Source organism: Chanodichthys erythropterus, chromosome 21 (assembly GCF_024489055.1).
Source record: "Chanodichthys erythropterus isolate Z2021 chromosome 21, ASM2448905v1, whole genome shotgun sequence".
NCBI classification, from domain to species: Eukaryota; Metazoa; Chordata; class Actinopteri; order Cypriniformes; family Xenocyprididae; genus Chanodichthys; species Chanodichthys erythropterus.
In genome coordinates, this window is record NC_090241.1 from 21633924 (window position 1) to 21653117 (window position 19194).

The following is a 19194-nucleotide window of genomic DNA, read 5'->3' on the forward strand; positions in this document are numbered from 1 at the left end:
GGTAGGTTTAGGGGCGGGATTAAGTGTAGGTAATTTGTACGAATTCATACGAATTGGGCAACTCGTAAAATTTGTATGATTTAGGAAAAATTTTACAAATTCATTGTGTGAGGTTGTACGAATTCAAACGAATTATCCACCTCAACAAATTGCCGTGAGATTGGGTTGGATTTTCAATTTTTTTTTATGATCATGTGTAGAGTTGTCAAAAGTAACGACTTCAGTACCATGTCAGTACTGAAATTTAAAAAATGTGATGCTTTGAGCGCTGTCGAGTGTATTCGTAAACACCTGATTGGCCATCGTGTTGATGCGCTCATCGGATATATCTGTGATTGTTTCAATGATCAACGCTTCAAAAACATTGTAAATAGTCATCAATGACGCTCTTCACCGAGCGCTTGCACAGATACACACTGGAGCGTTCCCGGACCAGTCCACTGATAGACGCCTGCTTTTAATCACAGACATATCCGATGAGCGGGTCAACACAATGGCCAATCAGAGGTGTTTTTGAATCTGCTCAACAGCACTCAAAGCATCACATTTTGAAAATTTCAGTACTGATTGGTAGAGAAGTCGGTACTTTTGACAACTCTAATTATGGGAATCCTGAAGAAAACGTTGGATATTAAGTGGAGTTGGTAATTGATTTTCTACAAATATTTAAAATTATGTACACGTACATGAAATACAGAGTTCTGACTGTTTTATTCATGAGGAGTAATACATAAGGTTGGTCTCCCATCATGGTGGCTGCCAATATTGAGAAGATCAGCTGAATATTACTCAGGTTATCTCAGCAACCCAGCTATTTTCAGATACTTTTGGTTGCAACATGCATTATAGATCGTTGCAAATACAATATTTATATAATGGCATTGACAAATAAATGGGTTAACAAGATGAGGAGGTACACTTTGAGAGCAAAGAATTATGGCCATAAAAAAATATGACCATGCACACGTGTTTGTCTGTCTGTGAGGGGAAGGTAAGTAATGAGGTCGTAATGTTCACTTCAGGAGAATCTAGACTAGTATATGATGGGTCACATGTTGCGTCAACACTGATCCCATTTCCACCTGTCTCCATGACGGCAATGCCTAGGCAAAGACCTCAAAGTATGCAACTCTGGAATCTAGTGGGATTGCCTCAAAGATATTGAGACTGTAACACACCAACATAACCTGAGAGAGGAAGCTAAGTCCTTGACATAGTATCTTTAATTATCACCCCACAGGCCAGCAGGCCCTGACAGTAACCTGATACCCACCACATACGGCCAGTCATGACTTATGTTAAGATTCTTATGGCTTTATGCATAAATCCAACTGTCAATACTGTCCTACAAAGATAAAATACAGTAGCTGCACATTTTATGTTTGAGTTATGACTGAAATCAGGTCTATCTAGATTATGATCTGCACTGTGATGGACAAGTTTGGTTCAACTATGCTTAGATTTAGAGAAAACTGTTATGAAAATGAATATCAAATCAAGCAAAATTCAATCAAAAAATGTTTGAAGCTGCTGTATTTTTGTGATTACAAAAATCATTCACAAGGATGTGTTCTTCCATTCCACAGCGATTTTGAATCGTTTTTCTGCACTGTAAAAATGATTTTTCTAAGTTATAAAGAAAACAATTATTGGGGTACGTTTTACAAGAAAATACTACTTACAGCTGTTCTACTTCTAATTTCATGTTTAATTCAGTGTGTTACTTCCCATTTCTTTGTAACTGGTTGTGAAATTTACTAGAAGTATGGTTTCTGAGTGGAAATTGTTTCTACACCAATTTTTTTTTTTCCCAGTGTATGTAAATATGCACTAGATCAGGGGTCATCAACCTATGGTAATCGCTGGCATGTGAGCTAAAGCAAGAGAAGTGTATGCATTTAATTTAGATAAAGTACCTCACCCCTGCATACAGATCTACATTTTGAGGTAATCATAGTAACACAGCTTGTTTCATTAAGTTAGGAGCTATAAATACCATTACTGCACAAGTCAATGAAAGCGAGTAGCTCTGACAAAACATTAGAAGTGATGCTGCGCATCACGAGCCACTGAAAGCACAACGCAGATCAAGACAGCAGATGTATCTCACAAGTTAAGTCCATTTGACTGACGGAGGAACCCTTAAAAGTATAATGACTTACCTTCTCCTTGGCTACTTTATGCGAGAAAGGACAAGTCCCATCTGTCTGCTTACATGTGCCTCGGAGAAACCTGCCAACCAATCAAGAGTTTAATTTAAAGCCAGCTTTCAAAGTGTTAGACATTTTTTGAGAGCGTGCACAGATACGCAGTACCTGGTGCAGACGGCTACTTTGTCAGGGTCGTGGATGTAGGGGCAAGTGTCACCATGGTTACACTTGCCGAATCGGTTATAGTACATGCAGTACTGCTTGGCCTTTTGTTTCTTCTGTCGGGCCTGTCGTATTATAGCTAAACTCCTCTGCACAGCACGACTGATGCACACAGGGAAACAACAATAAAAAAAACATTCACAAAACCAGTAAACATATTCACCTTCATATGTTGTGTATTGTTATTCTGTGGAATGAACAGTCTCTTAAAATACTAACTTGGCTACGTAACGTGTGGCTGATGTTCTTCCCTGATTGCTAGTCGAGGAAACATATGGATTGTACCACTCTCCTGTAGTATGGAAAGAAAGAAATTTATAGAAGGAAGACATGTTATACACAAAAGATTATGCATCATTTTACGAAAGTGTATGTCTTTCTTCAATGGAACACAAAAGTATACGTTTAGCAGAAAAAAAAAAAAAATTCGGTCTGTTCGCCACACAAAGCTATCATATGTTTTCCAAGTTTGACAGACTACTTTCATGATTTTATACTTTCATGGTACTTTTATGGCTTTTTAGGAGCTTGACAGTCCCTGGATACTTAATGCTTTCAATGTATAAATAAGAGCAGCATGAACATTCCACTAAACACCTCTTTTTGATTTTCACAGAAGAAAGAAATTTGGTTTTGTGTTTGGTTTGGATTTACTTAAATTTAAAGAAATGAAGACCTAATTATCATTGTTGAAAAACTATTCCTTTAAAAACATTCAGCTTTACCCAATATAAAGTGCTATATACACTTATGTCTTTGTGAACGTAGATATTATAGCTTGAAGTGAGCTGTAGGACAGTGCTTGTTTGTTTCTCTTGCCTCATCCAAGCTTGTGCACAAGCATATTTATTTATAACAAGCCAGACTATTAGCATGTAATTAAAGGTCATCGTGTTCATTGGTAGTGACGGAGGCCAGCATGTACAACTAAGACAAGATACCGTGCTGTTTATTTATATGTCAGGGTCCGTCAACCACAGCCAAAAGGGAATCAAAGAGAGAAGTAGGTATAAACACTGTACTCTATGTAGCACTGAGTGATGGAGCGATGAGGGCAGACACAAGGAATGTAATATCTGAGTGTATGTGAGAAATGGCTCGCTGGTTATGTGGAATGCAATTGTAAAGTCGGTGTGAAAAAGTGAATGAGAGATTGAGTCTGTGTGTTTTAACTGTACCAGATCTGTGTGTGGCTGAGACTACAGTTCGTTGGGGAGATCATAAATAGACATGTGTATGTGTGGAACTCCTGTCATAGAGCAGGAGCTGATCTTTAATTTCACTTCTGACTAGGGCTTTAAGGTTTAATCTAGGCCATTCACCATCTCTCCCGTTCTCTCTGTGTCTCTCTCTCAACCTGTAGCCAGTGACAGATGACAGCTTTATTATTTCAGAAGGCAAACTGTAGCCCCCCTACACTTTCTCGCTAGATGGGTTGATAATCTGGACCGTGTACTTGGAGACAACCAATAAATACTGACCATATAAAGCCCACAAAACTCCACCTCAGTGGCACATATTCATGTATTCATGCATACATTTCAAATCTGATTTTAATGGTTTAAATCTCTGCCAATTTATCAGACAATGTATGTCTAAACAGCAGTGATCTCTGTTACCTGGTCTACTGTTAGGTGTGCAGGTGGTTTGGGTGCGAGAGAGCTTATTGGCTGAGACTCTGTATAGGGCTCCGCCTATCCACCTCATGCTCCGCCCCCTCCACTGCCTTTCTGGAGTAGTCCTTAGCCGATTCTGCAGGAGGATTCTAAATAAAAAGTTGCAAAAAGAGAAAGACAAATGACGCAAGTGTACACAATTATTAAATCATTACAAGAGATATATCACGCATTTTTATTATTTAATTTTTTCCCCCTCTGGTACACTTGTTACATAAGCATTGTTGAATGGTTGGGGTTGGTAAGATTTTTTTGGAAGAAGTCACTTATGCTTGCTCACCAACACTGCATTTAATTGCATAACCCATGATAAAAATTGTGTGGAACTAATGATATTTTTTTTCCTTTGTATTCTTTGATAAAAGAACAGCGTTTAAAAAAAAAAGTTTCAAAAATGAAAATTTGATTTCTCACAATCTGCCTTCATTAAGAAACTTTGTTTAAATTTATTTTGTACACATCACATCATGTCACATTTCTGAATGTTCAATGAAGGCAGGAAGGCAGCTTTTCTTTTTTTGCTCTTACCATCCCTCCTTCAACACCCCTTTCCAATCTCATCCTCACCTTCCCAAACATACCCACACTCTCACGCTCTCTCTATCTCTCCCTCTCTTTCTCCTGGCTCCTGTGTCACAGCACTCTGGTAAATTGCTCCTTTAATGGAGGGGACGGCAGTGTGGAAATGGAAAGAATTGAAAAGAGGAGGAAATCATTGAGATAATTGCCAGGGCATGAGGCCAGAGCAGAGAGACTGCCCCCCAAACATACTCCTTGATGCTTCCTCTTCCTCTCAAGTACGCACACGGACACACACTAAAAGGACATTTTCTCACATTCTCGTATATTAAGAAATCTATGTGCAAAATGGACAGAAACACACTAAAATGCATAAAACCTATAAAACGTTAATCACTTCTAAAAATAACTGAAAGTATGCTTTCTTTATTAAAAATGCTTGTTTAAGCAAGTAAAAAGTATAACATACTCACAGCTATCTATACAGAACTACACTTCTGTCAGTGTTACTCATTATCATACTCTGTATTATAGACCCAATACCATCTAGTAGAGCTGCACGACTGAATGAATTGAGAATCACGATTTTATTTGTTTTGTTTCAAAAACAGATCACTATTCTTAAATGAAACAATATAACATGTAGTTTACTAGAGGTTCTAACAAAATGTTAATTGCTGCAATTTATTTAAAAATGTTGAATTTAAACAAATTATTTTTTTAAAAATTGGTTTGAATGAATGATTCAATGACTCGCTCATAAATACTTGTTTCATTACTGGATGAATCAGTGTTTTTGAACAAAGCTCTTGAATTATTCAGTGACAAATATATATTTTATATCAGTCAACGATGTAATGATACAATTGTTTTTTGAAGCAACAAGTTTCTTTATTTTGATTGCTACCATAGACATCAGTGTTTATATCCGAACTATAAACTTTAGTTTTATCCCAGTACTTCTGTGATAATTCAAATTAATGTAACACAGAAATAACAATACTGTGTGGTTGAAAAGACTGTGAAGCTGTTTCATACCTATACATGACAACTCTATCAGCGGCAGTGCCAACGCAGATTTGAATGTTCCGACGTTTTGTCAAATGTTTAATAAACATAGCTGAATCACCATGGTTTAAGAATAAGATTGCAGGGGTGTTTGAATTGAGATAGTGATCTTTTAATGATTAATCGTGCAGCTCTACCATATAGTCTTTTACACCTTTCAAAGTATATATTTGAGACTGATTGTGGGGGAAGTTGTGTGTGAAGGAGTGTATGAGAGTAGCTACTCTGTATTAGGAGACATGGACTTTAGTACAAAACGTTTCGAGAGCCCAACAGCAAATCACCTCCAACATCAATCTACACCCAATACAAGAGCTTCAACTACACAATCTATTGCCTTGGCCAATATGTCCAACCCCAGCCCACACGTACAGCACAGCACCAACATTGAGCCAGAGCACTCCTACACACAAAAAAAGTATCACTGGCTTCAATACAAATACACATTGATAAACTGCCAGGTAATAGTACTCTTAAAATATTATAATATTGCTAACTAGATTCTTTAATAATTGCTAAATGTGCATTAAAAAAATAAATAAATAAATAAATAAAAATAATATATTCAATTGTAGCGGGACGAGTTACAAGCCAAAGTTTCATACTTAAAGTGATCATTCACCCAAAATGTATGTCATTAATATTCGTCACTCCAAACCCATAAGACTAGTTTAACTTTGAAACACAAATGAGGATTTTTTAGTATAATTCTTTCCCTCCATTGAAAAATTCATTTCACCAAGACTTTGATGCTTCAAAAAGTTCATAAATCATAGAAATTTTGCAGTCATATTCAAGTCTTCTGAAGAGGCACAGTTGGTTATATGATTCATATATAAATGGACATAAATAGAACACATCAATTATGGTAAATTGAAGATCAAACATGCATCCTTGACATGCAAGAACCAATGAGGTTTGTTCTGGCATGTGACTTGAGCACATTTCAGCTTCTGCAAGAACCAGTGAGGTTTGTTCTTGCTTTTCAAGCATGTACGGTTGAGCTTCTGTTTACCATATCCAATGACAAAATTTTCATTGTTGGGTGAACTGAAGAATTTTGACCTTGTGATGTTTAATCCTTCCAATAAAAACGACAGACTTCTCTCTGGTGATGTATGCCAGACTTCTTTAATCATTCGGTCTGTTTAAAGCCCGCCCCTGCAGGCTTGCGTTTATCTTAATCCACTTTTGAGAAGATATTTTGAGTAACGTTGGTAAGAAAACAATTTTGGTTCCCATTGATTTCTATAGTATTTTTTGTCCATACAATAGAAGCCTATTGTTTTGTATACCAAAATTCTTCAAAATATCATCTTTTGTGTTTTAACACATGCAAAGACACAAGATCAAAGTGCCGAACAACCTGTAGTGCATCTACATCCTTTTAGCTGTAAGAGCATATGTCATACATACATCATAACCAGCACAGGTCCACAACGGCTTAGTGACAGCAGCCATGGGAGCCATAATGAGGCATAATGGGAGAACAGTTGCTGCCCTCACTGGGGCTCAGGCAGGGCACCCAAGAGCCATAATGGAGCCTAATGGAGCTATGACATGAACATGGAACATGTGAGGCAGTTAACCCCAGTCTTAGTGAGCCTGTATGAAAAATGGATAAAATATATGAGGTCTAAACTTGGAAGCAGAGTACATGTAAAGAATGCAAATGTTCTTCTGCTGGGCTTTATTTAAGATGGAGCGAGAGGGAAGCTGTAAACACAAGATGCTTTGTGACCTCTTGGGTCCCTCATTTTAACTCTGGAAAAGATGGAAATAAAAGTAAGACAGGAAGCAAAGAGAAGAGCTCCATCACCCTTAGAGCTCTCAGCCAGTCGTCCTTGACCCTTAAACGCCAATACCTTTTCTTCAGCCAACCGGCACTCTTTAAATCACAGGTCACCACAATATACGTACCTTTAGTTGCTGTTCTGGTATCAGTTATGTTTGTGTTTCCGGTTACCGCAGTAACTCAGACTAGAAGGCATAAGAGCAGATCCGATATCAGAGGAAGAGGGAACCGGCTGTGCTAATACATGGGGTCTGGAGGGACATATCACGTCGTCCCATGTATCACTTGAATGGCAGTAGGGAATTATTTTTATGGGACACACGATGGGTTGTAATTGCACTGTTAGAGTAGGGCGTGATTTAGTATTTGGGGGCTCTGACCCTGAGGCTATGATATAAAAAGGTCTTTGTGCTCTTCCTGAGGGTCTGCTGGGGGATATAAGAGAGGATACGTTTTTTCAGAAATATTTTTTACAGGTGCACTGTATAAAATATATATTATAGATTTTTCAATAAATATCAATACTGAAATATCATCAACTCTTTAAATACTCAAAGCTCAGGATGAATATTGTTGGTGCTACAGAGCTTGAATTTCAGCCTGGGATTGCACGTATTGCACACAATTTTACTCCTTTCCGCAGATTTTGAGCTCATGCCCAAAGTGTGCACACATAAAGCTGCCTCTCAGTACGAAAATGGAGTGCTTTTTTGCTGCTTATTGAGCTTTAACAGTCTAATTCACACAAAATAATGTCAAAATGTCGGTCTTGGTGAGTATTCACATAAACTCAGTTTTAAGTGAACGTGAACAGTTGAGAAGGAAAACTCATGTGTAACAGTATAATGGATATTAAAGTGACAGCAGCCTAATATACCTGCTGCCAAATTATGAGATAATATTAAAATATTAAAAATATCTATATGGCAGTTTCCCCCGTGGTATCGATGTCAAAACTGTGGCCAGTGAAAATGCTGAGTGGATAGTAACTTTGGAAAACCACTAGCCACAGTGGCTGGCGAACAAAAACGTTCATGTCAAGCCCTGGTTTTTGTTAAAACCCTTGTTGTTTTGTTATTTTTTTCTTGTTGAGCTCATATTTTTACATTTGTTGATTGTTATGGTACTTGGGGTTTGTGTAATTGTACATAGTGTGAAGCCTATATACAGTACAACCTTCTAAAACTAGATATATTTGCTTTGTAAGGTGCATGCGCCTTTAGAAACAAAGATAACATTTCATGGCTGAATGAAACATTTTGCATTTAGTGAACAAACAAATTAAAATTGATAAATAAGTACTGTTAATTATGGAAATTTTTAAAGACAATAGTTGTGGGGAATCTTAAGTTCTTTCAACAATTCATTTATTATTATCACAGTGTGCTCATGTTAAGTAGGCATGAAATGCAAAAATATACCGGATATGCTGATGATGACCCATCCCTCAAGGGGCCGGAGCGAATATGTGTTTTTGTCCCTTTAATTCATTCTGTCAAAATAAACGCTTTTACAGCAAACATCTCTGAGGCATCATGATTTTTATCACTCCCACTAGACACAAATCTCTGTTTTGCTAGTATGTGGCATATTTAGGGGGCACGGTAAGCAACCATCAGCAAGGATGAGCGCTGGGGACTTACACCTGTGTCAAGACAAAAACACATCAGGGCTGGTGCATGTGACGATCAGGAGAAGAATGCATATGCTGGCCAAATATTAGTGTGAATCCACGTCAATTAAGTTAAAACCTTTTAACTGTAAGAAAAGTTCTACAAAGAATTAGCCGTCGATCACCTGGCCGCTTTCAGTCATATACAGACTATTCTGCATTCTCACATGAGAGCATGTGCACGCATGTACAGTATGTGTGTCTAGTAGTGTTTCGACCGCAGGACGAGCGCAGATGAAGGAGAGAGCGAATCAGCACTCCGGCAGGGTGATTAACGATGTGACTTTTGTTTTGGTGACGGGGAAGAATTCACAGGCCGCACGGGCATTCACAATAATGCTTGTCTTGTCTATTTGGCTGCAGAGAAAGCATTAGTAAGCTCATCCTGAAGAATAGACAAAAAGAGTTACCCTTGAAATGAGCTAGCTGGTTTCACTTAACCAATTTTCCTTGTGTAAATGAGTTTTTTGCCTGTAGCAAAGTAGATAATGAGGGGAAACTTAAGTGATAACCATATTAAAGACTATTAGAGAGGGAAAACATTTAAAACGTTTGAATAAATCAACAGCTTAAGGGCAGACAAGTGGTCATTGAAAGGGGAGAGGACTGAGAGACATGAGGTAAATTAGGCAGTTGTCATTAGGGTGTATTTCGTATTTATGTTTTTTCCGGGTATTTTTGCCTATTCTACCACCCACTGTTATGCGTGCCACATTTCAGATTGGACTATGACAATAAAGGCTCTTGCTTAGTATCAGTGATGCACACATGTAGAAGTAACACTTTTGATTTCATCTTGAAAAACATGAAATGAACAGCTAATGTGGCACAAGTCATACTGACAGTTTGGATCTTGAGTGCTGTCTGCAGGTAATGCACACTTTGTGCACAGCACTGTCTATAAACAACAAACTAACAAACAAAAACCTTCTTCTCTCGCTTCTGTACTGTCAGCATAGTGGTACTATGGCTTGTGTATGCCAAAATGGTTGTAATCGTTCTCATTTGTAAATTGTAAGTCATTTTTTGTAACATTTGATTAATTTCACTGTTCAAAAGTTTGGGGTCTGTAATATATAATATATGTTTTAAGAAGTTAATACTTTTATTCAGCAATAATGCATAACATTAATAAAAAGTGACAGTAAAGACTTTTACATTGTTAAAAAAAAAGTTATTTCTATATTTTTCATCATGTTTTTTATTTTGTATTCCATTCAAAGAATCCTGAAAAAAATTCAACAACTAATTTAAACATTGATAGTAATAAGAAATGTTTATTCAGCACCAAATCAGCATATTAGAATGATTATATATATTTATATATATAAAAATTAGGGTTGTCAAAATAATGCGTTAATTTCGATTAATTAATCTGAGAAAAAATAACACATAAAAAAATGAACGCAGATTAATCCATTCCGTATTGACCTTTGAACCCGCAGCCGTTCTAGCCACCATTCACATGTTAAATGAAGGAGGGTGACGACTGCTGCGCTGACGGACAGAACGAGCAGAGCTCCTCCCCCGTGTGAGCGAGTTCTCTCTGTCTTCAAAGTAAGCACCGTCTTTGCACTTTCTCTACCTTACACATAATAATTTAAATCAACTGACACAATGCTAAAAGTTCGTAAGACTGAATCCATGTTTCACAAGGCGCATTCGGAGAATGTTTTTCCTGAATAACCGCTGGGTGTGAATAGCGCTCAAAAGAACGTCACCTCATGTTCTCTGACAGGCACCCTGCACGGGCAACTGACATAAACCACACTTTCAGTAAACAAAAAGAAAATCCTATCCAGTGGTGAAGTGTTTTCTGTGTTGAAAAATCTTTTGCGATGTCCTAATAACAGTCGCGATTCGCACACAACGTGTCAACGTCCCCTAATGTCCAATTCGCAACCTAATGACTCATTTGAACAGATTCATTTTAATGAATCATGATAACAACTGATCTGTCCACACGGTCTATAATGAATCATTTACTCGAACAACTCTGAAATGAGAATATAAGTGTGCTTACCCCATTGTGCAAGAGTAGTTATTAAAATTAGCCTTAATAATCTACAATATTTTCAGGTTATGTAAATGACAATGTGTAGTAAATTAGGCCTACCTATAAAATCAGTTAGTTTAGACTGGAGTGAGGTGAAACCAGAACAAAGTAAGTTGTTGTTAGCTAGGTGCATTCAATTGTATATGGTACAAAATTATATTATTAGTTAATATATCTTCTAAATGCTACTTTTTAATACTTTTCAGGTTTAGCAAAAAAGCATCTTCTCTTACAAAGCTATAAAATCACTATACACTACACTAATTATATATATATATATATATATATATATATTTTAATGTAAATTCTTACTGACCCCAAATCTTTGAATGGTAGAGTATATCTATACATAGGATAAACAAAAGTAGTTGTAAAAAATAAATACAAAAAAAAAAGTGGGCTTTCACCATCCACTGTTGCTGGTAAGTAAAAGTGTAAGGTATTTCCTGGTCATCATCAACATTTGGATCATTTACATCCATTCCTCCAGGCTCTAGCTCTGTTTTATACCTCACAATACATATGGGAATACTGTATTAACTTTAAAACATTTCTGGCTGTTAATACCAGAGCTCTTATGCTCTATTGCTCAACTTTGTCCTTCAGCACTCTCAAGTCTCCTCTCTTGATCCTCCTGTTCTCCCTCATGCTCCCCTCCCTTCTCCCCCTGGATGGGTGAATGAGATGAATGGAGAGGTGGTGAAGAAGAGGAGAGGGGAGCAGCGCTGCAGCATATCCTGTGCTGATCAATACCAGAGCACTAAACCTGATGAGGGCCATGCCGGCCACTCCACCCACACTGAGAGAGTGCATGAACATATGTGTGAGAGTGCGTCAACTACAGAAAATAAAAGGTAAATATTATGATTTTTTTTTTTTTTTTAAATATAGACTTGAACAGTGTTAGAGTTCAGGGAAACATCGGGAAGAAATCTGGCTTCATACATTGCACTATAGCACAATAAATAAATTAATGCGTTTTCTAAAATATTTCCTTAAAAATAAGGATTGTACAATCTGAAAAATGACTGATTAGATTATGATTAATATCTGTCTCATTGCTCGCTTTCTGTGTGCAATTTATTCCAATAAGTGTATAAAACAGCAATACATTAAAGCCTATTAATCAATCAAGTTAATTATTTAATGTAAATGCATTTAATTAAACTGATATCAATATGAATTCATATTTATAAAAATAATTAATACAATATAAAATTTATATTTGTGATCACAATATGAAGAGACATCAATCTCACAAGTATTTTAATACATTTTAATTCATTAATTTAAATATAATATAATATAATATAATATAATATAATTAATATAATATAATATAATATAATATAATATAATATAATATAATATAATATAATATAATATAATATAATATAATATAATATAATATAATATAATATAATATAATATAATATAATATAATATATTCAAGCAACACAGAAGACTGTAGAAATGGCTGCTGAAAATTTGCTTTGCCACAGGAATACATTTAAAAAAAAAAAAATTTTAAATTGTAAGAATATTTCACAACAACAATTTTTTACTGTATTGCTTTATCAAATGAATGTAGCCTTGGTGAACATGACACTTATTTCAAAAACATTAATAATATAATAATATAATATGAATTAATAATAGTGATATTGATAATATTATATGAATCATTACTTATATCAACAACATTAATATTAATATGATATGAATTATTTTAATGTACATTTTATTGTTAAATTTAAATAATATGATATTAACACTGATATTGATACTATTTGAGCCATTATTAATATTAATAGCAATAATATAAAATTAATAAATATCCATTATTAAAATATCAAGAGAAATAATCGACAATTATGATTTTTGTCATAGTCCATCCCTAATACAGTTTGTGTCTTAAGAGGCGATCTGGTGGGTCAAATACAAAGAGAAAAACAAACTGTACACTTACAAAAAACACAAAAACAAAAACAAAAAACAACAACGAGAAAGAAAAATCCAGAACATAACAAAACAGAGTGTAATGGGAGGAGGGCAGTTTGTATGCATGCATGTGTGCATGCGCGCACACACAGACTCATGTAATTTATACCCAGGCGTCCATGCTTTACGGCTTTCTTAATTCAACTCCTGCTACTATTAATGTAGTTAATGTTAAGATTATATCTATTTTCTGGTGGCTGCTGAGGATTTACGAGGTCCTTTCCTCCCCCACCCGGTCCCCTCAAACACTCAATCACCAGACACAGCCGCACTGCTGACTACACACTCCCACCGCTCTCCAGCTCGCTGCGCTGGACGCCGGGTCACTGCACGGAAGGGTGAGGGGCTAAAGAGCCCTGCGTCTGTCTGATCATGTGTGAGACGGAGAGGGGCTCTGCTCTTCTTCTGCTTGAGCTCTTGGGTGGACTGTGATCGGCCATCTGTGTGCATGTTTTTGTTAACTAAAAAAAGCCACAACACCAAGAGTCTCTCCTCATTAGGTAAAGCATGTTGTGTAGCATCACATGTTTGATTCCCTCTGTACTGGCAAACTGCACATCTTGAATGCACCATAAGTCGCAATGGATAAAAGCAAATATGTAATATCTGCCAAATGTGTAAATGTAATGAGAAGGTGGCAGATAGCCATACTCTAAAATACTCTAAAAATAAGCATCACCATACAAATGAATGAATGAAAGAAAAAGAGATGGATCGTTAAAAATCTTCCCTTATCTTCTCTCCCCCCACGCTATCTCTCTCCTTCTCATTTCCCTCTCTCTTGTAATATTTCACAATGCGTCACAGAGGTTCAAATTGAAAATCCCTTGATGAATCAATATTTATTGCAGGCAGCTAAATGAATGGCGGTAAGTCACCACAGCTCAAAGGCAGTCTGAAGCCAAGCACGCATCTCACAAAATCTGCATTACACAAATGAAGCCCTACAAACACACACTCGTTTACCCATTAAAATCCCAAGAGCACTGCCCCAGCAAATCTAAATTGCAAGAAAGAAGCATCAATGGACTGCACACAAAATTGCAAAAATTGTCAATTACAGTGTCCATGCTGCTTCTTATTAAAATTTTAATTGTTGACGAATACTATTTTAGATTTTAGTGACACATATAAAAATTGTATAGTATTTTAAAAATGCTGTGACTGGTCACAATTTTCTGGTCAGTGGCTTTCCACCATTTTTAACCACCTTTTTTAGAGAGAGACTACATTGAAACATTTGTACTTTTGAAAAGTTTTTGTATTTAAGTGAACTGCAAAAGTACAAATGTTCATATGTAGTCTTTCAAATAATATGCGGGCATAAAATCTACTTATCTACTTACTATATTCTACACAAAGTTTTTTAGTAGCTGTTCCACAAAGCAATTAGGTTACACTTTCAGTATGATATTCATTAGGTTCTTACTCAGGAAGTGTAATGTAAAGCGTTTTCTCACACAAATGAATTACAAATTAATCTGAAACGAGCTAGAAACTCAGTTACACCAACAAAAAACATTTCTAAATCCAAAATGTATAGAAACAGTGTTGAAGACTTGTGCGCCGCTGAGGACAAAATGTCAGCAAATTTTCAATAATGAGCTCAGATGAGAGTCTGACCTGCAGACCTGTTAATCATCTATTTGAAGAGCAGCTGTTAGACGTCTGAGACCAGTAGTTTTACTAAATCAGGCATAGCAGGATAGTCCTTAGCATGATTATTGCCATTTAAAATTCAATAAACAAGTTTAAGTAAAAAAAAGAAAAGAAAAAAAGATCATGCTTTATCTCTGAGCATTCACATCCAACCTAAATGAGTGCAAAAACATATAAGATACTTATCCTCAGGAAACTATTATCGTACGATATGAGCAGGGATCACTACATTACTAGATTTAAAACCCATGGACATAAACAGATCAGCTCTTCTAACTTTCTCTCTCTTCATTAACACAAAGTTACGGCTGCTTAAGCAGCCAATCAGATATTCAGAGTGATATCATGCACCGATACTGCTTGAAAGGACCAGAAAGAGAGATTTTGGTAAGCGCTTTCCACGCAAGGCAGTGTAAAGCAATCCTCACTAAGGCAGAACAGACCAGAAAGACAGTAAAAGAGAGCAAGAGAGATAAAAGAGAAGGTTATTTTGTTTAATGTGGCACCGTTCTTAACATATAACACCTATAATCCACACTCTCTTTTTTTATACATGGCTAAGCCAGGGCCACACAGCAGGGGGATTTATGAAGATCATTTTAACTCTGTAGATAAGAGGGGGAATAAAAAATTTACACCCGTACGCATGAGTGCTTCATTTACACCCTTAAGTGAATAGGATTTCTCAGTGGCCTCCTATCAGACTAAAACTAATGCCATACAGACACAGCAGTGACCCCTCTTCCTTCTCTCTGTCTTTCTATAAAGCATTCACAATCTAGAAGCTTTCCAAGCTCTCTTAATTTTGCTTTAAAGGCTCGTACTCCGATTCTTTATATCCTTCAGCCATGTTAGACCCTTTTCACAATGGCAATGTTATTGCAAGGAAAAAGAGTAACAAACGCATTCTATAATCAAAATGACCAAATTTTGAAAAGACACTCTCTTTGGCAAACAAAAAAATAAAAGCTGTTTGTCATTTGAATCGGAACCTGTTCTTCTTCCATCAGCACCACTGTATTGCATATCTAGGGGATGTAAACTGACAGGAAAAACTTTTGTTGGTCTGCCTTTCCATATCATTTAGTGCTTCTTTTCTATTGTTTTTCTATGTAAAAATTTGCTAGATGGACTTCTTTGATCGTTGCACTCGTGTCTCATTCTAAAAGCACTGGAATGTTAAAATGCTTTTTTTTTTTTTCGTTCCTCTGACCAGTGTCTCACATTTTTAAATTCAAAAAAGTTTTGGTGTAAATGGCCCCTTACACTTCCAAAACACTTAATGTTGTTATACAAACAACTATTTCAAGGCGCCATTTGCCATTAAAAGCCTCTGTCTCAGTGACTAGCCACATGTATACATGAGCATCCCGTAGTACATCTTTATGGTGTAATATTATGGTTCCAGTAATAGATTACCATGACGAGCGGCACCTTCTCTCTGTCATTATCAGCGGTGATGAGGCAGTTAGTTATGGTTCTGTGTGGCATTATTAAGGGCTAGGCGGTTATTTAATGTTTTATTAGGCACTGAGACACTGATAAAAACATTGAATGTCAACCGAGAGGTTTTAATCAGTCTGGTAATTGGTTGTGCCGGACTGAGATTGCGAGCGGGATGCGCGCACAAGTGCAAATGCACAATTTATGATAGAATAAAGCCACTGAAATGAGCCTTGTAGAAGAGGAGACAAACAGGAAGTGGATTAAGTGCTGGTCATTTCCACCTCCACCAGAAACACACCCAATCACTTACCTGGCAGAATGTACTCTCTTGACCCTGTAGGAAAGAGCAGGGTTGTGATGGATTGTATGCGCTCTGCGTGTGTCGATCTTGTAGCGTGTTTTGATGACCCTATGTGATGCTGGGCTTCGCACTGATGAAGAGGTGGGGCCTGCAAAGAAACAGACAAATCATGGAAGGGAATTAATGGTTGACATGTCACTTTACTGATCAATAATGCTTAATCACCTAATGATGCCTGCATAAGCTATAACTGAGTCATTAGCCTGTGGTTTGCACAAACTCTAGATAGAGATAGATACTTTTTACATTTCTCACACACACACAAAACACAAAACATTATTACCAGATGCTTTAACACCTATATGTAGTATTAACATGTTTGGTATTTAGATAACTTGCATGTGAAAAATGCATGGAATCACTTTGATCATGAAAATACAATTAAGTGCAAGATGTGCAGCACCAATCGGCCATATACAGAACTGTTCAAGGTCTTAGACCACCATTAGATGTTCTTTTAGCAATGTTATAATTAAAATATATTATTATTTCTCAGTCTGTTTATTAGAATATAATCAGAAAATACAGTAAAAGTGTATGCAGTATTCAAAATCAGAAAAAAAAGAGAAACTTCTATAGGCTAAAGTGGCAAGTATTTAGGAACGTCCCCTTACGTTTGAGCAATATTCTCTTAAACCTGGCTCTCTTAAACCTAAATGCAATGGAAAAGGATTAGAAAGTCAAGAAAACTTTCAAAATCTGATGAGAAGTTTCTCAGATTTTCTTCTTTGAGAAACTGGAAAAGTCCAGGAGGTCACACTAAATACTAATTTTTGCTTAAAGCCATTTTGTTGTGGTTTTTTTTTTTTATTTTGTGTATATATTTCCTGTATTTTCTTTGTGTATTGCGATAAAGACCGAAAAATAAATATGAATGGTAATTAAAACTTTGCTAAAACAGCAAAGCTGGTCGTAGCATAAAATCATATTGAAAACACTATTGTAATTGAATGTTGTAAATAATTTGTGTTTTAGTTGCCCGTGTTTCAGTGTTGTTATTGTTGTTGTTGTTACGGGAAGAGCACATCCACAACGGGAGTTGTGAGCATGGTCAGTTCACATGTGCATTCACATCCTTTTGTGCAGATGTATTATTTTATGTTATATATATATCTGATTAATCTCATATTGGATGTGTTTGGTTAAGTTTATTAACCCGCTAGACAAAGCGCTTCAGTTTACTGGTGTTTATTCACTCAGTTCCAGCTGAAATTAAATGCCCGACATTAACGACTAAGATTGGGATATTTAAGACAGTTATATTCCATTTAGATGTTTCTTTTTCAAAAACATTGATATTTCTAATAATAATAATCTAGAAGTGTTATTTTTTCTCGTCATATTTTTTTCAACAGAAGGCCTATTAAAACAGTTTCTCATCATGGCTTCGAACAAGCGCAGGGACAAGAAAATATAATAATGCATATCTCGCCCTTGGATTCACCAATACAATGGTGGGTAATGAAGAGAGAGCACAGTGTGTTGTGCCTCAAAATATTAGCTTCTGGCAGTATCAAGCTGAACAAGCTAAGACGCCACTAAGAGACTTCACATCACAAACACAAAGAGACGCCTGTTGAAGTTGATAAGTTGTAGTATTGTATTAATAACAATGTTTCAAATAAATCCTATAGAATTATGCAAGCAAGGTCATGTCTGAGAGTGTGTGAGGTCATGTGTGACAGTGTGGGTGCATATAGGTTGGGGGCTTTAAAATATTTTCCTTTACAAAAAGGGGGGCCCAGCAGAACATTTTTGGGTTAAGTATTACCAATTGTGATTTGATCACTGAAATTTCATGATAATGCCAGGTGTAAAGGGAGCCATTAATAGACATAAAAATACAGCACTTAACACAGACAGAGGTGCAGAAGGTGTCATCTAAACTGGCTCTGTGAGGTCTGAGTCTTCCTACTCTACGGGACACACACATTTAGACGTACACCCACTGCCTCACACAAACTCTTCCTCTGGCAGGTGCGCTCCTTAATAAGCTGCACATGGAAAAATGACTGAATAACAAAGGCTGAATTTTTATCAGCCTAATAAATCATATCCGTCTCTCCACCCCAACCCTTTCTTTCCCTCTCCCTCTAAGTCTTATTCCTTATATCATTTCACAGATCCATCAGAGAGGCGGAGGAAAGGATGTGCGGGAGAGAATAAGTGTGGCTTTTATTTATTTCTTTCTGTATTCATTTATCCATCATGTTGCTTTATGAGTGGCTGGGCTGAAGTGACATGCAAGCATGCGAGCTGAGTAAAAGATGGACTCGGCATGGCAGCTTTCGCTCGTTGCCGCTGTACACCAGAGGTAAAAACCCCAAAGATTTATTCCCAGCAGGTACAATTTAGCATGTTAGACAAGCCAACGGGAGAATGGAATTACTTAAAGATCTTAAGAAAATCAGAGAGGGTTAGTGGAGGAAAAAGACAAAGCAGAAAGGCTTTGGCTGAAACTTTATTTTAATAAACCATGTACAACCGTCTACAAAAAGGTTGTATTTGTTCGCAGATGGCATTTACTTTAAAACTAATTACAGGGAACGCTGATTTAGCAAGAGTTACA

General features: G+C 36.6%; 1 protein-coding gene across 1 annotated transcript in view; it reads right to left on the reverse strand.

Moving 5' to 3' along the window:
- zc3h3 (zinc finger CCCH-type containing 3) overlaps positions 1 to 19194 on the reverse strand; it is a 76978-nt gene that overhangs the window by 17216 nt on the left and 40568 nt on the right. Inside the window, exons 4-8 of the mRNA XM_067373817.1 lie at positions 16575 to 16713; positions 3992 to 4137; positions 2592 to 2664; positions 2316 to 2474; positions 2163 to 2232 (exon numbers count right to left, since the gene is read on the reverse strand). Of these exons, the coding sequence (XP_067229918.1) occupies positions 2163 to 2232; positions 2316 to 2474; positions 2592 to 2664; positions 3992 to 4137; positions 16575 to 16713 (587 nt within the window). The remainder of the gene's footprint in view (positions 1 to 2162; positions 2233 to 2315; positions 2475 to 2591; positions 2665 to 3991; positions 4138 to 16574; positions 16714 to 19194) is intronic.